We start from the raw sequence: 23,432 nt of genomic DNA on the forward strand, positions 1-23,432 counted from the left end.
CAAACACAAAGCTTCAGGACAAATTGTACACAAACTTTACAATGTGGGATTTGACTTCAAAATATGAAACATAAAATCTACACAAAACCGATAAAAATCAAGCACAGATATCAGGACTGAAACTTATAATCCAGGTGTGAAAGGGAGTCTTGTTTCCTTTCAAGTGCTTTATTCTGCTACAGAACAGTGGAAACGAAGATGTAAAGCTTTGTGGTTAGTTTAAATTATACACTCTGTAGATACTATACCAATTTTAAAAGTTACACATAGACCAACAGATGTCCATCAGTTCATCTGGATTGATCAGACACTCCAGCTGGGTCGCTGAAAACAAATCAGGTAAACGTGGAAAGAAAATCCACCTGTGCATTTATTTGCAGAGTTTACTGATGGGCACACTGCACTCCAGGTCCATGGTGGCTGCTGCTTTCCTCATCAGAGCTATCGTTATAGGCTTCACGCCTCTGACCACCGCCTGAGCCCCGAGTGCTATCAAATTCCTGAAGCTCTACCTCTTCTGTGTCTCCAATAACATTAGGAACTTCTGGTCTAGATGGCAGAAGATCTTCTAGTTCCTTCATTAAAACAGACAAAAATCAGGTTAGCTCTAAGATATTTTCATCAGTTTGCCTTTTGATATAATCCAGATGTATGCTTCTTTGATAATTACAATAGGAAACTGACTGGTCTTTACAAAGTAATTCAAGTCACATACTGATGGCCCACAGTTCAAATCTGCAGACATCTTTTGTGCAACTTTTGCTACAAAAACATCCAATAAGATGGCGGAATAGGCAGATAAGCTACACAGACCCACTTCAACAAAGAAAAGAGAAATCAATCGACAGAGATACAGAAGATAATCCTGGAGCCCAGAGCTTTGAAAGGAAGTATATAGAAGTGGATTAGGCACCAACTAGGGAAAAAACCTGAATGAAAACAGTGAGTATGGAGAGAGTTGGAGCTGCGGACCGTCAGCTACTTTGACAGGACCAACACCTGAAAACTTCCAAGTGGTGCTGGGACCTGAGAATTGACCTAAAGATCAGCCCTGGTCGCCAGGGGCTGCACTGGTGGCCTATGACTAGGACCTGAAACAGCAAAGAGGGAGACAACCTGAGCTATGGACTTTCAGCTGTCTGGAGGGCGCAGCCATTCTGATTTTTTTAAAGTGGTGGCCATTTTGGATATTTCAAGTGACTGAGGGCGCAGCCATTTTGAATGTTCACAAGTAGCAACCATTTTGGATTTCAAAGTGATAGCATTCTCATTCTGATAATTCCAGGGACCTAAGAATAGGCTTTGTTTGTCAGGGACGGCAGGGACATAGGGGAGGCAGACAATGGGAAGGGAGAAAGGTGGTTAGCGTATAAGTGCTGCCAACTAGCGAATAGAGGAGCACAGTACCCTGCTTACACAGATAACAGCTCAAACAAAACAAAGAAAATGAAATTCGTGGGCAAGTCACTCCAACATACAATCACCAATAAATATAAACACAAAACTGTCAAAATGTCTCAGAGACAACAGGGCATCACAGTCCATACAAAGCAGCAAGATAAAGCAGAAGAAACAAGAGACCAGGATACAGACCCAAAACACAACCCTGAGGAAGCAGCATTGGAACTTCCTGATAAGGAATTCAAAAGAATTACATTTAGGTACCTTCAACGGATTGAGAGACAGATCAAGGAAAACACTGACAAAATTGAGGAAAACACAGAGAAAAATCACAGAACAATTTCAAAAGACAATACAAGAAAAATGACAAAATAAATGAAAAATTAGAAATGATACAAAATCTACAGACAGAAATCCAGATTGACACTAAATTTTCAGAAATACATTAACAAATCGAACAGGCAAAGGAGTAGAACTGAATCAATGGAAGACAGAATTAGTGAGATTGAAGACAATACCTCAATACTTCTTTGGAAAAGGATCAATCAGAAAAAAGATCAAAACAAAATGAACAAAACCTAAGGTTCATGTGAGATACCATCAAAAGGAATAACCTATGTGTAATCAGAATTCAGAACAGGAAGAGACAAATAAAACCACAGAGAAAACTGCTGAAGATCTGTTGGAAGAGAATTTCCCTGGTCTGATGAAAAACGAGAATACATCCACGCAACAAGTTGAATGAACCCCACACAGGACAGACCCAAAAGAAAATCACCAAGACATAACACCATCAAACTCAACAAAACCAAAGACAAAGAAACAATCCTGAAAGCAGCAAGGGAAAAACAAAAAGTTACCTACAAGGGACAACCGATAAGACTAAGCTTGGATTTCTCAGCAGAAACCATGCAGGCAAGAAGGCAACGGGATGGTATATATAAAACCCTGAAAGAGGAAAACTTCCAACCAAGAATTATGTACCAAGCAAAACTATCCCTCAAATATGATAGTGAAATTAGGACATTTCCAGATGAGCAGAAATTAAGGGAATTTGTTAAAACCAGACCAACATTACAAAAGATGCTAAAGGGAGTCCTTTGGACAGAGAACCAACAACAGCAAACAATAACCGATCATTAACATACATGATGACATAACCCAGAAACCAACCCAGTTATGGAAGTATCAAGAGTAAGCCTTAAAGATTGTAAACAGGAAACCAGAGACATCAATTGACAAAGGAGGACAACTACAAACCAAAAAGTGGGAAAAAACTGTGTAGTTACAGAACCTCTAAATGGTAGGGAAGTCAAGACAACTGCAAGATAAGAACAGATTGTTCTAAACTTGGGAAGGAAATTATAAATCACAGGGTAACCTCAAAGAAAAATGATAAACCTTCATATCAAAATTAAAAAGAGGACCAGCACAAATATTTAGCAAATATTAAAACAATAGCAAAGAAGGAAGTGATACATGATTCATAAACAAAATGATCTCAGTACTGAAAACTATATGGAACAAAGAAATCATTGGAGCACCATGAAAAAAAAGCACAAAACAAAATGATAGCAACAAATCCACACTTGTCAATAGTTATACATCTGACAAGGGATTTATCTCTAAAATTTATAGAAAACTCCAACACTTCAACAAAAAAAATTTTAACAATCCAATTAAAAAATGGGCAGAAGACATGAAGACACTTCACCAAAAAGGATATTCAAGCGGCCAGCAAATCCATGAAGAAATGTTCATGATCATTAGCCATCAGAGAGATGCAAATCAAAACGAGGTATCCTCTCACCCCAGCACTAATGGCAAAGTTCAACAAGACAGAAAATAACAAATGCTGGTGAGGATGTGGAGAGATCGGGACTCCCATACACTGCTGCTGGGACTGTCAAATGATACAACCACTGTGGAAAGCAGTATGGTGATTCCTTAAAAAGCTGTAATTAGAAATACCATTTGATCCAGCAATCCCATTACCAGGTATATATCCTAAAGAAATGATAGCCAGGACAAAACAGTTATATGCACAACCATGCTCATCACAGCACTATTTACAATAGCAGAAAGATGGAAACAACCTAGGTGCCTATCAGCAGAAGAATGGATAAACAAACACACAATGGAATATCATGCAACACTAAGAATAATGTAAAATATGCAAAACATCACATAACATGGATAAACTGGAGGACATAATACTGAGTGAAAGAAAGTCAATCACAGAAGGAGAAATATAGTATACTTCATTATTGTAAAAAGTCAAGGAAAGATTCATATATGGAAGGAAACTTTCTTTGATGGTTACCAGGGGTGGGAGGGGAAGGGAGGGAACACTGCCCCCCCAGCCAAAAACCCCACAAAAACTGACCCATATCACTTTAGTTTTGTGTATGTCACTGTACCTAAATTGTATTTCAATAAAATGTATTAAAAGAAAAAAAGCACAAGCAATAAAAGACAAAACAGATTAATGGACTTCATCAAAAATAAAACTACCCAATACTATGGCCCTGGGATACATTCTGGGCCTGGAATAAAGCTCACTCCTAGGAGCTGGCTATCAGGCCAATAGGAAACAAGATGTACATGCAGACCACTCAACCCAGGGTGACCCACCCACATACTATATGGAAATGCATCCCTTGGAGCAGGACACACAAGAGCGGCAACACTCACAGGGAGGAAATGCAGGACACACAGGAGTGCGTAACTATGAGGGGTGAGGGTGGGGGGTGGTTACTGGGCAGGGAGGGGAGGAGACTGGGTTAGGGTTAGGGATGGTAAATGGGGAGTGAAATTAAATGTACATGTAATGTTGAATGTAAAACAAACAATATAAAAAATGAAAAAAAAAAAAACCAGAATAAAACTTTCATACTTCATTGGACAAAACCAAGAGATAATCCACAGATTTGAAGAAAATTTCGGGGAAACAAACATCTGATGAGGGTTTACTATCCAAAATATATAAAGAACTCCTATAACTTAATAACAACAACAAAAAAAAACACCCAATTTAAAAATGGGCAAAGGACTGGAAGATTTCACCAAAGAAGAAATATGGACAATATGCACATGAAAAGATGTTCAAAGTGATCAGAGAGAGGCAAATCAAAACCACAATGACACAATGCTTCTATCCCCAGTACAATGGAGGGTTTTAGCAGAAAAAGAAAAAATTACAAGTGTTGGTGAGGGTGCAGAGAAACTGGAACTCTCATCCACTGCTGACCGGATTCTAAAATGTTATGGCCACTATGGAAAACAGTTTGGTGGGTCCTCCAAAGTTAAAGAACTACCATATGACCCAATAATTCCATTCCTAGGTACAGATCAAAAGAACTACAAGCAGGAACTCAAATAGATACCTGTACACCAATGTTCACTGCAGCAGTATTTATAACAGCTAAAAAAGGTGAAATAACCCAATGGTCCATCAACAGATAACCATAAATAAAATGTGCCATACCCACATGGGAGCTCTGGTGGCACAGTGCCTAAGGCATAATAAGACTGCTAACCCGAAGGCTGGCAGTTCAAACCCACTAGCCACTCCTTGGAAGGAAGATTGCGCAATCTACTCCCATAGAGATACTGCCTTGGAAACCGACTGATGGCAGTTGAGGTTTTTTTATTGTTGTTTATATACATACACACAGTGGACTATTAACTATAAAGAGAAATGAAGCACTGATACAGGGTACTACATGGGTGAACCCTGAAAACCTTATGCTGTGTGAAGTCAGTCAGTAACAGAAAAACAAGTATGCAAACCCACTTGTATGAAATACTTTGAACAGATGAATGTACAGACATTAAAGTATACTAATTATTACTATGGACAGGTGAGAGGAGGAAAAAGGATTACGAAGTTTAGTTTCTGTTAAAGGCGACGAAAAATTTGGAAATGCATAGTGATGATGGTTGTACCACATGGTGAATGTAATTAATGTCAGTGAAGTGTACACATAAAAATGATTAAATGGCAAATGTTTTGTTTTACATGTTTCACAATAAAAAAATTAATTAAAAATAAATGAGTTTGTTGTCAACATTTGAACGTTTCTGAAAAACAAAGCACATCTGTGAAGCCCTCTTGCATTCTGCATCAAACCACCAGCTGTGTGGAGTTGCCTTCTTCAGGTGAGGAATCTGCTCCCTAGGAGTCAATGTCCTCCTACCAGAAACTCACAACACCCAGTCTACTTTACTGCTTTACTGTTATCTGCTTGCCCCCATCAGCACTTACACTGGCAACCTCACTTTAATCATAACCAGAACAACCCATCAAGCATTCAACTTAAAAGGTAAAATTTTAAATTGTGTGAAATGATCTTGGCACCAAAAACAAATTCAAGGTAATAGTAATAGAGAAACACAATTATTAACCAAAGTCATCTGTTGCTTAAATTTAGAGAACACTTACAGAAAGCTTATCTGGGTTTATCCAGTTGTTTTCAGGAAACTGCACATCAAACTTTATGTAGAGATCACCTTTTTCAAAGGGATTACGATACTGTGGCATTCCTTCACCTCGAACTACACGAACACATCCTATTATGTGAGAAAGTAAAGAAGAAGCTGTTAAGATTTTACCCAAGAACACAGGTGTACAGTAATACTCTTTCAAGAGTCACCCACTATAAAAAACTGTGCATTTTAAAAGAGCACATTGGAACCTGGATTAGATAAAATTAAGTTCATAACATCAAGATTTACCTGGTTCAATTACTTTGCCAGGGGGGTATTTCACAACAATCTGACGGGCATCAAGGTGCTTAAATGTGAACTGGAATCCACACAGAGCTTCAACAAGTCCTATCTTATATGTCATATGCAAATCATTCCCATCTCTCTGGAACACCTACAGATAAAGAAAACTTTTTTTTAAAAAAAAAAATTATGGAGCCTTCACCTGCTATACATCTTGAATCAATTTCAAACCTTTAATCTTATCATTCACTGAAAAAGCCAATTTGCTACCATCCTTAATTCCTAAATTTCTATCAGGAAAGTTAGCCACCCCCTAGTAAAATCCTAGACACTTCTATTAAGAATGCATTGGAATTGGGTAAAAAGTGACAGAGCTAAGGTTTCATAAGCAGCACCAGTTCATATCTTGTGATTATGGTCCACTTACTCACCCTGCCTCTGGGCACAAAGGTATAAACAGCCCAGTGGGCTTCTGTGGAACAGGTTTGTATTGGAACGGCTCCCGAGACATGATCCTTACAGTGAAAGGGGAAGGTCCAAGTTTAGCACAAAAAGCTCAACCAGTAAAACACTCAGCCAGTAAAGTCGAAGGGCTCAAGTCTTGCCTTCACATCATGTACACACCAAGTTGTTTCTCATTTAAAATTCAAAACTTGCTTAGATGGATATAAATTATACACAGGAAATGCTAACATTAGCTTATTCAATATTACACTGTAAGCCTATGGACTAGGTAATACAATTACTAAATAAGCAAAGAATGTTTCTGAGCTTTCAGTGTAGGAAAAATACAAATCTCACACTTGTCTAACTTGTAATTTTTACTTTTTAGAATTTATAAATACCTAAATACTTAAATTCTGAAAGTTTAAATGAAGAAAAATTAGCTGCAGTGAAAAATTAGCTTGATTTTATCCATACAATTGTCACTCTCCTAAAGGACAATATTGGCTGGTTCATTTAAGAAAAGAGGGAATCTGAAAGATAGGCTCTTTTCCCCCATTTATCCTCCTAAATTTACCGAAACCACTATCTTGACCAGTGGTTCTCAGATTGTGGTCTTGGATCATCAGTCTCAGTAGCACCAGAAAACTCAGTGGGAATGCATACTCTTGGGCTCCATCTCCACCTTCACTGCATCTAAAACTCTGGAGGCCCACGGGGCCCAGCAATCTGCTGTTTTAACAAGGTCTCCAGAGGATTCTAATGTGTGCTACAGTTTGAGAAGCACAGAACGTATGTATCAAGAGTTTCTCACAATGGGTGGAAACATTAAACTCAGTAAGGTTTCTTTTATGCAGGAATACTTTAGGCTTATGTAATACTACAAAATGCCATATTCAGTATTTTTAAAATGAAGCACATTAGAGTTCCAAGAAATATCTTTACCCAAACATCCATTGGTTAAAGCTTCATTACAATTTTAGACATATCCAAACACCTTGTGGGACTGAGTTACTGGGCTTGAAGGCTAAGGACCACTCTCAGGGGAACATATCTATGTCAACTGGCATAATATAGTCCATAAAGATAATGTTCTACATCCTAGTTTGTTGAATAGTGTTTAGGGTCTTAAAAGCTTTCAAGCTTTAATCTAAGTAAAATCCAACTACTGGGCTCTCCCCATCTGAAGCAAAGGTGAATGAAGGAAACCAAAGACTTAAGGAAGCAATTGGTCCACAGACTAATGGCCCACATGAATCACAGCCTCCTACAGCTTGAGACTAGAAGAACTAGATGGTACCTAGTGACCACTACTGATCAGGACACAATAGAAGGTCCTGTTTACAAAGGCAGAAAAATGTAGAACAAAACTCAAATTCATTAAAAAAAAAAAAAAAAAATCAGATTTACTGGAGGAACCCCTAAGACACCTTTTCTCCTCTAACCTACAACTAAAGACACTCCCAGAGGTCACCTTTCAGCCAAAATTGGCCTATAAAATAAAGAGTAGTACCCGTGAGGAATTGGGTCCTTAGAACAACTATGAGACCAAAGGGGCAGCATTTGCCCAGAAGCAAAGATCAGAAGGCAAGGAAGGGCAGGGAAACTAGAGGGCTGGAAATGTAGAGTGGAAAAGAGAGTGGTGACACATTGCAAGCACAGCAACCAATGTCATGGAACAACTGATGTACAAATTGTTGAATGGGAAACTAACTTGCTGTATAACCTTTCACCTAAAATACAATGCTAAAAAAGTGCTTCATTACAAGTAGGGAGCAAGAAGGCATACCATGTTCTTGGTTAAAGCAAAAAACCAAACTCACTGCTATCAAGTCAGATCCAACTCATAGCGACCCTTTCTTGGGTTTCCAAGGCAGTATCACTACGGAAGCAGATTGCCCAACCTTCCTTCCGAGTAGTAGCTGGTGGGTTTGAACCACCAGCCTTCTGGTTAGCAGTCAAATGCCTTAGGTACTACGCCACCAGAGTTCCCTGTTCTCGGACAGGAGGCTCAGTTTAAAGTGATTCCAATAAAAACACAATGCCACAGTTTTGGTACATTTTTTTTTTGTGTTTGTGTTTGGGGGAGGTGTGTTAGACATTTTGATACTGAAGTTCAAAGACAAATTATAAGCAAGAATGGTCAGGAAATTTTTAAAAAACAAGATTACTGAGGGGAGACTACCAGCAGCAGATAGTGTATCATCTAAAACATCTGCAAAGCTATGATTTCTGAAAAACAAAAAAACAAGAGTATAGAGGAGGAACTAGCATCCCAGACATTATGTTCTGTGCTGTACAAGTGTACTAGAAACACACGTACAAATTGGCAATCTAAAATAAAGTATGTCAAAGAGATGAATACACACAACAGAGAATTCTCAAAAGTGAATGTTCTGAGGCAATCCAAAGATTTATACAATTCAACCTGAGAGAGCCAGGTCTCATGAGTTTTCTACCTTTGACAGGGTGTAGTCTTATTACTTTTCTATTGTTTGTTTTAGTAGAAAATATTTGTGTTTTTCTCTGACAGGTTTCTCCCTTACACAGCTTCAGCTTTTGCAGGTTTTACTGTATACGTTTGAAACTGTTAGCTATGATGTCTCACTGTGGCCTCACAATTCCTTTAGCACAAATTTTGGGGGTGGGAATAAAAAAGCCAAAAACCAAAACTAACTACAGGTTTTTACATGAACATATAACTAGATCTATGTTCTGATTCAAACTATTTTCATTTTCTTCAGTAGATTTAGAACATTTTCAGTGGTAGAGACAAAACAAGATGTGTAAATCTCACCTTTGGCTCAAATATACTTTCCTGGTCGTAATAAAAAAACGAGAAGGAACCTTTGACTTCTTGCTAGAAAAACTTGAATTCTAATCTAATGAAATCTTCATTCCATTCTAATCTTTACCATCTTTTATTTTCTATTTTATACAACTACATCTGTTTTCTGTTGGAAATTCCATGAATTTCCTGGCTGCCAACAATTTTAAGAGATGATTTGTTTCCAAACCCCTCCCCCTAGCTTATTCATTATCTCATCTGATTCTATGCTACCCTTCTGAGGGAGGAATATAATATCTTTGTTTTTGATAAGCAAACCAAAGCTCAGGGAAGGCAACTCAGTAAATGGAGTCAGAAGTAATGGCCCAAATTCAGTGATCTACTTTAAAAATTCAGTTTAATTATATAGCAATGTTAAAAGCTAAACTCAGGAGTAAAAATAGATTTTATAATCAATCTGACATACCTGTAACCCCAAAACATCATCTCTATTCTCCTCCAAATAAGCATAACTTAACTTCTTCACTACTGGACATCATTTGAGAAACCAGCCCCCTGCCCAAGTGCTCAAATGATTTTGTGACTGAAAATACCCATGGCACAGTTTGTTTCACCTTACACTTTAACCTATATCCCACTCCCCCAAAAGAAGATTATAAACTTCTCTAACACTTGACTTTCTTTTTACCCCTTAGAATGTCTTCTATGATGCTGTGCACAGGAGGCAAAATTGAACAAATGAGGAAGGAACTAAAATGCCAGGAAATAAGGAATCTTGTTTTGATTACTGAATGGCTATTTCATAAATAGCTCCAGATACATTTCTTATAAACTAAAGTTTATAGTATACAACAGCACATTGAAAAATACCAACACAACAGTACAATCAAAATAACATTCACCAGACCACACTGTTAAGGAGCTCTGGTGGCCTAGTGCCTAAGGCATATGACTGCTGGTGGTTCAAATCTACTAGCCACTCTGTAGAAGGAAGACTGGCCAATCTACTTCCATAAAGATTTACAGCCTTGGAAACCCAAAGCGGGCTGCTATGAGTCAGAATCGACTTGATGCCAGTGAGTTTGTTTATTTTGTTTGTTTGGTTATAAACATCATTAGCAAAGTTCATTTTGCCTTGTATGTAGCAGATACAATACACAGAAATTTTTTTAAAAAAATTTCAGCCACAGAATCTTTTCAAGGAAAGCTCACTTGGATACCCAGTATGTAAAACAAATTAACAGAGTAGCCCAGGATAGGGGCTGGGGACTAAAGCCCCACATACTCACCACTTATCCGAGGAGTTACACAGTGTAAACTAAGTTGCCTTAGATCATCTGGTTTCATGCCCTTGTTATGGATTGTGTCCCCGAAAATCTATGCTGAAGTCCTAACCCCTGGTACCTATGAATGTGAACTTACTTAGAAACAGGGTCTCTGAAAATGTTATCAGTTAATATGAGGTTATATTGAAATAGGGTGGGTTCACAGCCAAACTGAATGGTGTCCTTATAAAAAAGAAGAGACCCAGAGATAAAGGACAGACAGCCATATGAAAATGTATTTACAAGCAAAAGAAGTTATGAACTCAGCCATGATCCCTTAACAACTTCTTCCAATGTTCCAAGTTGCTCCAGGGAACACCAAAAATCTTAGACTCATTTCTGAATTAGAAAAAAAACAGAAAGAAAGAAATTACCTCATGTTCCTTCTCTTGTAGCAAAAGGACAATATCTCCTGGTTCCACTCCGGGGGCCTGGTCTGCTTCCCCAGTGAATGTAATTCGCTGTCCATGTTTCATGCCTTTGTCTACGTGGACTTCAAGAATCTTGACTTCTTTAATCACCTTCTTCCCTTCACATTTTTTACAGCGATCCTTTTCATTAATTACCTCTCCTGGGAAAAGATTCGGTCATTCAAACTTCCAGCAAGAGTATACTACTATACTCTTAAATAAGATCATTTTTGATAATGCCTTTATTAAATAAGTGAAATTCTTTATTACCTACCTAATTTTCTGTTCAAAGTACCATGACCAAAATGACAACAAAAACTTACTGCAGGTTACCTGACAAAAAAAAACAAACTCAATGCTGTGCAGTTGGATCCGACTCATAGCAACCCCTCCTTGGGTTTCTGAGGCAGTATCATTATGGAAATAGATTGCCCAACCCTCCTTCCGAGTAGGTTACCTGAAGGACCCAGCTATTCTGCTCTACTTCAGTGTACTATATTATATCCTAGGAGCTCTGGTAGCATAGTGGCTAAGGCACTTGACTGCTAACCAGAAGGCTGGCGGTTCAAACCCACCAGCCACTCCTTGGAAGGAAGATGGGGCAATCTGCTTCTGTAGTGGTACTGCCCTGGAAACCCAAGGAGGGGTCGCTATGAGTCAGGTCCGACTCGACAGCACATAACAACAACAACAACATATTATGTCCTAACCAATATTTTGTTTCTGATTTGACTTCCTAAGTTAAGACAAAGCCTAAGATTAAGGAAACAATATAGGCGATCAGATACTACAGCTTCTACAAATACTTCTTAATTCCCCATCCCTGCTTCGAGTCCCAGTTTCACGTAAGTTTAACAATGGATAATCGAAATTTTAAAAATGCATGTATCTCTTATAGGAGCTCTGGTAGCATAGTGCCTACAGCACCTGACTGCTAACCAGAAGCCTGGAGGTTCAAACCCACCAGCCACTCCTTGAAAGGAAGATGGGGCAATTTACTTCCGTAGTGATACTGCCTCGGAAACCCAAGGAGGGATAGCTATGAGTCAGGTCCAACTTAACGGCACATGACAACAACATATCTCTTTATGACTATAATGCCATAAAATTACATAGCCAACGTTGGATTTTATTTCATAAAACCCCAATCAGGTGTTTATGGATCATATTATGGATCTTCTTTTTATTTAGGTACAAAATACCATTAAGAATTTCCAAAGTCAGTTAGAGATGGCTATATTTTTGCTAAGGAGCTGTAGTGGTTAAGGCATTTAACTGCTAACCAAAAGGTTGGTGATTCAAACCCACCAGCTGCTCCATGGAATTAAGATGAGGCAGTCTGCTTCTGTAAAGATTTATAGCCTTAGAAACCCAGCAGGGGTCTCTGTGAGTCAGAATTAACTCAATGGCAGTGAGTTTTGTTTGCATGTTTTAGCTGGTCATCTCATGTTTACCACAGCACAGCTTTTCTTATATATACATTCTTCCAAAACATTGTTACTGCTATAATAAAATTAAAGAGTTCCAATCCCAATACTCATCCTCAAAAGCTACTAAAGCTTACAGTAAAACCCTCCACTTACCAAAATATTATCTCAACAGCTTTTCCTGTCTCCCCCTTTACTCAAAGATAACCTTTTAAAATACAAAGGAGGCATCCTGCCCTTCTTTCTGGAATTAAAAAAGACTAACTGCTCAATCTGCTTAACACAAATTTACTATTTATCTGTGTTCACTGGGGCTGTGCTTAGTGGAATAATTACTTTAGAACTCTGTATCTCGTTTTTAATAAGATAAATACAAAAAGAAAAATGGTAAGCTTCTCCACTTTCTGCATTCCCAATCCACTCTAACATAAAAGCAGAGAACTACTGGCATGCATACCTTCTCCGTTACAATCAGAGCACACAGACTGCATCTGCTGCACCATTCCTGGAGCCAGCTGCCTGATCATGATGCGTACACCCCGACCCCGACAAGCACTACACTTCTGAACAGCTCCAGATTTTCCACCTTGACTAAAGCAATCAGAAATATAAATTAGGTTTTTGTCCACAGACCATTATAAGCAGCAGTGACAAATAGGAATCGCGCTTTCCATCTTTATCATTCACTCTTAATGATTAACTTACATATCAACTTTCAGAGGTATGAAAATTCTCTACACTGGGGAGTTAGTCCTCAATCACAAACCATTTTCACCTGGTATAGACTTTCAACGAGCTACTTTTTAAAGAACAGATGAAATTTATTCCATAAACCAGAACACATACTTACCCACTGCACGCACTACAGAGTACATTCTTGCTAAGTTGTAGTTTGGTTGTCTTGCCATTATACAAGTCTTCTAAAGATACTCTGGGAGAAAGAAACAATCAGGTTCAATTAAATTTTGCCAAGCTCCCTTAAATAGACGATAAAGTGATAGCAGATAAAATCAATTTCACTACAACCTTTTAAAACAAAAAATTCAGAAACACCTCACATTAAATCATTCAATTGACAGGTTTTCTTCTAAAATAGTGGCTCAAATTAGCAGAAAGATTTTATGACTGTGGACAGTATTTATGGTACTCAAAGCCAAACCCTCGGCATCAGGCCAACAATTTGCTGTGCTGCATTTTCTGGTAAGCTGATGACAGCACAAATTCAAACATTACAACTTTCTTTTGGGCTCAGACAGAAGCCTTCGACCTAAGTAATGCCTAATCACAACCCTCTGAAATAGGTATAATTATTCCCAATTTCTATGGTATTTTAGAGATTCTGAAGCACCTACTGATTCTAATGAAAATTATGTTTGAATGGCTTTTTACCAAACTTGCAAATAGGTCTATGACCCAAAAATAGTCAAGTAAAAAGCCTACTGAAAATACACAGCTGATAAAATCTAAATCTTACCTTGATTCACATATAGTACAGCTGAATAAGACTACTCCTTTCCAAACTAACTTCAAAATCTCTCTCTGTCTATCAAAGTCTCAAAAATACTATACATTTATGATTTGGCAGCAATGCATTTAATAATTTGAATTTTCCCTTCTCACTGTGTCTTTACATCTCCTTTTGTAGTATGATTTGTTTGACTACTACTGTAAAATCCCAGGAGTTAAGGTAAGAGAAAAAATAGTTAAAAGTATTTTGCAAAGCACTCATGCTACTTTGAAGTATTCAAACTTTCTCAAAATTGTTATATGTTCTAGGCAGTATAAGACCAACACACTTAAGGACAAAACATTACCATCAACATTTTCAAATAATGGTCTAGCATATTTTTTCACATAGACTGCCCATACATCCAGTATGCATAGTATGCAAAGGAAACTAACACAGGAGGGAGGCTGCATGGTTTGCCAAAAATTGCATTATGGCAGAAAAAAATGAGGTATTTACAGGTTAGCCTTAGACAAAAGCACTTAGTTGCATGTATCTTTTATGCGCCTCATAAGAATGATTAACCAAATTATTTTTAAAAAACAGAAAGTCATTTTTTTCTACAGATTAAATTACAATTAGTATGCAAAACCACAATCCAAGTGGCCAGAAAAATCCTCATTTCAACAAATACGACCAAGAAAGGAACAATGCAGGTGAGGATCTGGCAAAGCTATAACTCTCTGCTACTGCCAGTGGGGCCTCAACTGGCACAATCCTGCTACAAGGCAATTTAGTAACATTTATCAGCCTCAAAACACTGATGCCTGCCTGGAAATCTATGCCAAGGACAAATCTGCAGATAAAGATACTCATGGCAGCACTAGTTATTACAGCAAAAATTGGCAACACCTTCTATCAAAAATGAATGATTAAATAAACCACAGAAAAGATTATAAAAAAACCCACTACCATCAAGCTGATTCCTACTCTTAGCGACCCTATAGGACAAAGAACTGCCCTATAGGCTACAGGCTTTCAAAGGCTGTAAATCTTTATGGAAGCTGACTGCCTCATCTTTCTCCCACTGAGCAGCTGGTAGATTCGAACCACTGACCTTTTGGTGAGTTGCCGAATGCTTTAACCATTGTGCCACCCAAAATTACATGCTTGAAATGTTTGTCATAACAGGAAAAATTTAAGTGATGTTAAAACAGCTGGAAATGAAAGATTTACAGTGCAAAAAGAACGTTTTTGTTAAAAGAACATGAAGAACCATAAGGTACAGCAAGCACTGTCTCAATTCTGTTGACTTTTAGACCATTCTTATCTCAAACAAAAATACGGAAGAACCCATACTGCATGAGTATTATTCTTGGAATGTTATCCAAAAGATTTCTAACAGTAAAATTCCTTTAAAATGCAAACAAATTTAAGGATGTCCTCAATAAAGGTAAAAGGAGATGCATGACTTCCTCTAATATACTCAAATGTTTAATTTAAATAATATGAAATATTTTAAACAAGCATTTGCACTTTGATATCTGTGGCACTTGCTAGTAAAACCATTACTGGTTCACAAAAAATATCAACAGAATAAAAGACCTTACAAGTTCTGCAGTGAAATAGTTATTTTCATTTTGTACAGAGCTTGTAGGTTCACAGCCGAAAATCAAGGTCGGACACCATCCACATGTTGGCAGGTTAATGTTAGGCTGCAAGCCAGCAAGCTCCATGGAAACCAGTTTAGGAGAGTTTGCACTGAGGATCAAGTAATGAGTGACTGTAACCTGTAAACAAACTAGCCAGGCAGACACTTTGCAAATTTTTACATAATATTAAGATTTACATCAAAGAAAACAATATTCACTCTTAAGATTTTAAGTCATATAACATATGTCATATATTTAAGTCATATAGCCTCAGAAACATATAACCATCCTTCTTTTCGGTGAAAAACAACTACAGATTTTGAAAAATCTGTACCAAACACAAGAAGCTCTGGTAGCGCAGTGCCTAAGGCATCTGATTGCTAACAAGAAGGTTGGCTGTTCAAACCCACCAGCCACTACACGGAAGCAAGACCAGGCAATCTACTTCTGCAAAGATTTACCACCTTGGAAACCCAATGGGGATCACTGTGAATCGTAATTGCTTGATGGCAGTGGGTTTGGTTTTTTTTTTTTTTTTTCGGTTTTGTACCACACAAATATCCAATTTATCAAATGCAATTTAGTCACTAAACGAGACAATATGATGCAATGGAACACTTTTCTTTTTGTTCCCCTGATAATGAATATAACATTCTCTTCTACTGAGTACTGCCGTTTTTTTAAAAAAGGTACTTAATATCAAAAACAAGAGAGAAGATATTCACTTGAGTGGATGCATCATGTCTTCTCCTCTTCTTCTGCCATTTCGACTTCTACTCTGATTGCCCATGAAGCCGAACAATCCTCCGCCAAAAATGTGAGAGAAAATATCATCCATGCCACCACCTCCGCCACTACCTTCCCGAAGACCTTGCTCTCCATATCTGTCATATAACTCACGCTTCTCAGGATTTGAGAGTACTTCATATGCAAAACTTATTTCTTTGAACTATAAAGAGAAAGTAAAAATGAAAGCAAATGGATTTTCAAATATAAGACGGGGGAAAGGCTTCAGGAATCCAGCAGTCAATTCCCCAAACTATAAAAGCTCCAAGTTACCTTTAGCTTAATTCTTGTTCTATTTACCACTTACTATTGCTCTGAATGTTAGTATTCCCATTAAAAAAAAAGTACACTTGACATAAAAATCCAGCCCAATGGGTATATAAGGACTCCTCCTGCAACATTCTCCTCCCCTCCCCCACGAGGGGAATTTAATTTTAAACTTAAAACCAAAACTCATTTAAAAAATCCCAAATCTCTGAACTTACTTTGTCTCCAGCATTTGGATTCTTATCAGGATGGTACTCCTTGGCTAACTTTCTGTATGCCTTTAAGAAAGGATTAAAAAAAAATGGTAGTTACCCTTGAAAAGAGGTTATACTGAAGTAAAAGTCAGATACAAACAATGAAACAATACCACAGAGAAAAACAAAATGTTAAACATTATTTCATATTTTCACTATTGTCAAATGTCTTTGATGGCTGGTAACCAGACCAAGAAGCAAGACCTCAATTAGAGAAATGACTATTAAGCTTTGCAACCTGCAAAACATTACTATAAATTAAGGGAAAAAAATCCTTGCTCATGATGACTCTTGCCTTCCCTCTAACTGTAACATCAGGAAAAATCCAAGAGAAGCTCTGTCTTAATGAGGCTGCATATACTCCAAATTAGATAGTTTGGATATACAGCACTTAAGCCCAATGTCAGATTACCCAACAAGCAAGGTACTTGCTTTATTCCCCCATCAGAGATTCTGCTTGTAGGTATGGTTGCCATCTCTCTCCCAACACTACAACACCTTCCTACAGAATCAAAGCCTCATTTCAAATATACTGTCAAGGGCAGAGCACCCAAATTTTGATGTGGTGAAAAATATGTGAAACTGTTCACTATTGATTAGTAAAGCACAAGTAAGCCCATGCTTACTTGCTTATTGGGTAATCCGCCCGTTTAAACCTCACAGACACATGAATTATATAACACAAACTAGCATTTCCGGTAAGGTAACAGGAAGTCCATTTTACTTTCAACTGTTCCAGTCCCATTGCCTAAGCAGGATTCTAATTTTTCCCACTTTATAAATCCGGATACGCGAAGCCCCATGAGGATGTTATGGGGCTTAATTAATTGCCTCAAGTGCTTTGAAATCCAAAGATCAAACATTTCGCACCACTGCAAACAGCGGTAATAAGGCCTTATATTTATTTTTAGTCGTTGTACACTTGGGTGGTTGGCTGGCTGGGACCCACGGCTTATTCCATAAGCCGGTACAAACCACGAAGATTACCTGCCCACAGAACAAAGCATCCAAACACGGACCCACGCTACCTCCAGGTCAAGGAATAAGGGTAAAGAGCTCCTGCGGCACTGGCCGCAGATCTCAGAAACCACCCCCAACTGCCAGATACCCGGCGGGGAAAGCCTCGACCCTCCCGCCACTCAGTCTCACTGGGCCCTAGGCCCAGCCCAGTCCGCCCCTCGACTCCTCGCCGGTGTGCGCGGCGGTCAACTTCTCTTCCGGGGCAGGGATGCGCTAGACGCCTCCGTCCAACCTGTTTTACCAGGATAGTAGCCTCGGAGAAGAAAAAGCCGGCAGGCTGCTGCCTCCTGGGCACGCTAGGCCTCCGGTGACCGCCGGGGAAGGGAGGAAGGAAAGGTTCTCGTCGTTTCTGCGCAGAGGTGCTTTTTATTTGCTGCATCTGCGGGCGGGCAGCGCCGCCGGCCCAAGGTCAGCTGAGGCCGGAATGTGGGGCCCGCAGTGAGACTGGTCTCAACGCCGCCAGCCCCCAGCCCAGGCCCGCCGCAGTTGGCGCTGGCTTGCGGGCGGCACCTCAGCGCGGCCTGGACACCCCAGCCGCGCAGGGCCCGCGCCCCACACTCCCGGCCGGCCCGCTCCTCGATACCTTCTTCAGCTCGTTCTCGCTGGCGCCGGGCGGGACGCCCAGGATGTCGTACAGCTTCGTGTCAGCCACGTTAGCCATGGCGGCCGACCGGGCAGCGCGCAGGAAGGAAGGCGGCGGAGTAGACGGAAAGCTGCCGGGCCCACAAGCGCTGTCGGCGCAGGCCAGGGGAGACAGCGAGGGGGAATTGAGGGCGGGGCTAAACTTTGACCCGGCGCACAGCGCGCCGTGACGTCACGCGCGGAACCCGCCTCCGAGCGCTCGGGCAGGGGCCCTTGAGGTTCCGGCGTAATGAGGCTGAGTTGAATGGTTGTTGGTTTCTCTTTAGCGTTTAGGCAGTGGGGCGGGTTCCAGCAGAGATTATTAGGGAGAACTCTGCCTTGCGTCTTACAGGAATTCAGCCCACTGTGAAAGTCGTTTATTGAGGGCGTCGCGAGTGTCACTCCACACAGAGCGCTGAGGGCATGAAGAAGGCCATGAGGCCGTCGGCGGTCCTCTAGGTTAACCGAGTCCGGCGTGAGGCTCATCCGGCTCACAGAGATCGTTCTTAAAAGTCGAGATGCCACTGAACCTTCTGGTTCTGGCTCTCTCGGAGGTTAGGTGAAAAACAGTATCTGGTGTATGCGTTTTCTGTTAACGGGAGTTTTCATACATTGACCAAAGAGATTGTGGTGGTTGTTATGTGCCATTGAGTCAGACCTGACTCATCGACCCCTCCTTGGGTTTCCGAGGTAGTATCACTAGGGAAGTAGATTGCCCAGCCTTCCTTCCGAGGAGTGGCTGGTGGGTTTGAACCGCCAGCCTTCTGGTTATCAGTCAAGTGCCTTAGGCACTATGCTACCAGAGCTTCTCCAATGGAATAGAGCCCTTCATAAATCAACAAATGGATGCTATTACCATGTCAGCGGTGATTTTCATCTTTCTTCATGCAATACTATGGCAAACATTTCTTCCCTTCCTTTTCACATTTTGGGATGTCCATAAGAGGCAGTATAAAATCATGGTGGAGTAAATTAGGTAGGTTAGCAGCCTGGTTCTGCCACTTACTACCCATGTGACTTTGGGCAACTTAACTTTTCTGAGCCCCCGTTTCCTCTTGTGTAAGATGGGGTTTAAAAACTATATCATTGGCTTGTTTGAAGGATTAAGATTTAATACATGTAGGGTATTTAGAAGCTAAAACTCATTCAATATTAGCTATTGTTTTTCCCCATTTGCCTATTTATTCATTTATATTCCTGGCTTCCATAAAGGGATTCTGCCTCCATTACCTATCTGGAATTTCCCTCAATCGCTTTCATGATCTCACCTCCCCAGATCTCCTTGTTTGGCACTTAGAATTTTTTTCTTCCTCTATTAGTTCCTGTTCCACATGAAAATGTGAGCTGAAAACAGTCTTTACTGCAAACTGATACAGCTTAATTGTCCTATTTTTATCCTTCTTTCTACCATGAAGAGTTTAAAAGAGCTGGATTTTTACATTTGTTTCAGTTTTACTCAATATTTTTTGCAAGGAGGAAACATTTGGTTCAATTTCAGCTAGATAGTCTAGTGAAGAGTACCAAAAAACCCCAAAACGCATCACCATTCAGTCAATTCTAAATCATAGTGACCTTATAGGACAGAACTGCCCCATAGAGTTTCCAAGGCTGTTAAATCTTTACAGAAGCAGACTGCCACGTCTTTCTCCCAAAGAGCAGCTAAACTCTCAAACTCACAGCCCTTGATCCATTTCCAACTCATAGCGACCCCTCCTTGTGTTTCCTAGGCGGTATCTAAACGGTAGTAGATTGCCCAGTCTTCCTTCTGAGGAGTGGCTGGTGGGTTTGAACCGCCAGCCTTCTGGTTAGCAGTCAAATGCCTTAGGCACTACGCCACTAGAGCTCCTAAAGAGCAGCTAGTAGGTTCAAACTGCCGAGCACTTGACCACTGGACCACCGGGCTTCTTTTGTGGAGAGTAGCTGGGTAAATTCCCTCTCCAGCTCTGAGTTGTTCTTTACCCGGTTCTAAACCAGTCACCATTGTTGATAGTTTTGTTTTAATCTATTTACAAAATTTCCTCCATTTCTTAGTGTTCATTGCATTCCACATTGTTATTGGTTCATTTTATGGGTACCGGTTATTTCAGAACAGCTCCATGGGCCTCAACTGTCACAAGCTCCCTTTCCTGAGTCAAACCTGTATCAGCAGTGGGCTGCCATTTCAGCTACTGATTGTTTTTGAGGTAGCTCATTTATTTTCACTCCAGATTTAGCTAATACCATGAAGGGAACAAGATCTTTATCTTATTTCATGTCTCGGGCACCATAAAATGCTGAGTCACAGTGCATCTGAGAGCTGCTGTCACTAAGCAAATGATTTAAAGTTCAAGACTGGAATTTCAGACTTCGGCCAGGTTTACATTATTGTTCAGTTCTTTGTTTTATTTGGTGTGCTTGCATAAGTACCTGTAAAGTGGGGGTGGGGAAGAGATGGAAGGAGCAATGGGGTGTATGAGCTACAGTACTTTGAAGGCTGATCATGCTGTTCACAGCTAATGGAGCACAGAAATTTGTAATCCATTACTTTAGAGAACACTGTACTTTAGAGAACTCAAGCAGTTTAGAGAGTCCTTTCAAAAGTTTTGAAAGTACAGAGCAGGTGATACAAGTTAAAATCTTTTTCAAGACATATAAAAAGAAAAAGCAGACTCAACGGCCATTGAGTTCATTCCGACTCATAGTGACCCCCCTCACTGGATTTCCAAGACAGTAAATCTTCACAGAAGTAGATTGCCCCATCTTCCTTCCATGGGAGCAAGCAGCTGGTGGGTTTGAATCGGCCAATCTTCTGGTTAGCAGTCAAATGCCTTAGGCACCGTACCACCAGAGCTCCTTTCAAGGCTGGTGAGTTTGAACTGCTGACCTTCTGGTTAGCAGCCAGGTGCCTTATCCACTGTGCCACCAGAGCGCCTTTCAAGGTACCAAACTCACTGCTGTTGAGTTGATCCCGACTCATAGCAACCCCTCCTTGGGTGTCCGAGGCAGTATCAGTACGGAAGTAGATCGCCCATGCTTCCTTCTGAAGAGGCTGGTGGGTTTGAATTGCCAGCCTTCTGGTTAGCAGTTAGATGCCTTAGGCATTACACCACCAGAGCTCCCTTTGTGGCATGTAGAAGGTGGTAAAGCTTTTGTCATGAGGATGTCAGTATCACGGGACTGATAATCTCTGGTACCTGGGAAGGCGAAACCATGGAAATGTGGGTCACTGGATCATCTCTGAATTCCTTGAAGTGCTTAAACTGTATTATTTAGCAATAGTGCAGCCCCACCACTAATATGCCAGATAGTAATGTGTGCTTTAAGAAAAATAGATGGGGTCGTGTACTATTTTTATTTAGGTATTTGGGGAAGCCTCACTGATAACATTTGAACTGTGATCTAAAGGAAGTGAGGGAGTGAGCCATGAGGATATTGGAGAAAATAGCTGCTCTCCAGCCAGTGGGCCCTGCCATGGCCCTACGACAGAAACAAGCCAGGTAGCCAGTTTGGCTAGATAACAGTGAGCTAGGGAGATGGTAAAAGGAGAAGACATTAGAGAGTTTGTGGGAGCCTGATCAGGCAGAGCCTTGTAGCTCATTATAAAAGGACTTTGGCTTTTACTCTAAGTATGAGATGGATTTGGAGCATAGGAGAGAAATAGCTAAGTTGTATTTTCAAAGCATCACTCTGGTTGCTGTGTGGAAAAGCTATTGCAATAAAATCTAGGTGAGAGATGCCTGGGACCAAAGTGTTAGAGGTGAAGTTAGTAAAGAATAGTTAGACACTTAATTGTACTCAGGAGGAACCTGTACATAGACCAGGAGGCTGTCCTGACAGAACAAGGGGACACTGCATGGTTTAAAATCAGAAAAGGAGTGTGTCAGAGTTGTATCCTTTCACCATACTTATGCAATCTGTATGCTAAGCAAATAATCCAAGAAGCTGGACTATATGAAGAAGAACACAGCATTAGGATTGGAGGAAGACTCATTAACAACCTGTGATATGCTGATGACACAACTTTGCTTGCTGAAAGTGAAGATGATTTGAAGCACTAACTGATGAAGATTAAGGACTACGGTCTGCAGTATGGATTGCACCTCAATATAAAGGAAACAAAAATCCTCACAACTGGACCAATAAGCAGCATCACAATAAGAGGAGAAAAGATTGAAGTTGTCAAAGACTTCATATTACTTGGTTCTACAATCAACACCAATGGAAGCAGCAGTCAAGATCAGATGATATATACAAAAAAAAAAAAAAAAAATCTGCTGCTAAAGACCTCTTTCAAGTGCTGAAGAGCAAAGATATCTCCTTGAAGACTAAGGTGCACCTGACACAAGCCATAATATTTTTAGTCACCTCATATTTATATGAAAGCAGGACAATGAATAAGGAAGATCAAAGAAGGGTCGATGCTTTTGAGATGTGGTATTGGCGAAGAATACTGAAAGTACCATGGACTGCTAAAAGAACTAGCAAAGCTGTCCTGGAAGAAGTGAAGCCAAAATGCTCCTTGGAAGCTAGAATGGCCAGACTCCATCTCACCTACTTGGTCATGTTGTAAGAAGGGATCATTCCCTGGAGAAGGATATTATGCTTGGTAAAGTGGAGAGTCAATGAAAAAGGGAAAGGGCCTCAATGAGATGGATTGACAAAGTGGCTACAATGATGGTTTCAGGTACAGCAAGGGTCATTCTGCTGTACATAGGGTCGCTATGAGTCAGAAACGACTCGATGGCACCTAACAACAACAACATTTAAACAAATATGTTCATAACAGCACTATTCAAAGTAGCCAAAAGGTAGAAAAACCCAATGTCTATTAATGGATGAATAGATACACAAAAAGTGGTATATCCATACAATGGAATATT

The 23,432-nt window shown here is 40.0% G+C and overlaps 1 protein-coding gene across 1 annotated transcript; it reads right to left on the minus strand.

Annotated features, from left to right (window-relative positions):
* Window positions 1-383: 383 nt before the first annotated feature.
* On the minus strand, window positions 384-18,613 carry DNAJA2 (DnaJ heat shock protein family (Hsp40) member A2). The gene is made up of 9 exons (XM_007946836.2): window positions 18,536-18,613; window positions 16,897-16,956; window positions 16,351-16,574; window positions 13,377-13,457; window positions 12,984-13,117; window positions 11,064-11,260; window positions 6,139-6,283; window positions 5,846-5,973; window positions 384-575 (listed from the first exon to the last, which is right to left on the minus strand). Exons 1-9 carry the CDS (start codon window positions 18,611-18,613, stop codon window positions 384-386), a joined length of 1,239 nt encoding a protein of 412 aa, XP_007945027.1.
* Window positions 18,614-23,432: the final 4,819 nt, after the last annotated feature.

Source organism: Orycteropus afer, unplaced genomic scaffold, assembly GCF_000298275.1.
Source record: "Orycteropus afer afer isolate SDZICR_OR568_19922 unplaced genomic scaffold, OryAfe1.0 scaffold00009, whole genome shotgun sequence".
NCBI lineage: Eukaryota > Metazoa > Chordata > Mammalia > Tubulidentata > Orycteropodidae > Orycteropus > Orycteropus afer.

Coding starts and splice junctions, on each gene's coding strand:
- DNAJA2 (XM_007946836.2), bottom strand. CDS start 18,613: ATGGCTAACGTGGCTGACACGAAGCTGTACGACATCCTGGGCGTCCCG. Junction 16,957..18,535: donor GCGAGAACGAGCTGAAGAAG/GTATCGAGGAGC, acceptor CCTTTCTTAAAG/GCATACAGAAAGTTAGCCAA. Junction 576..5,845: donor TAAACCCAGATAAGCTTTCT/GTAAGTGTTCTC, acceptor GTTTTAATGAAG/GAACTAGAAGATCTTCTGCC.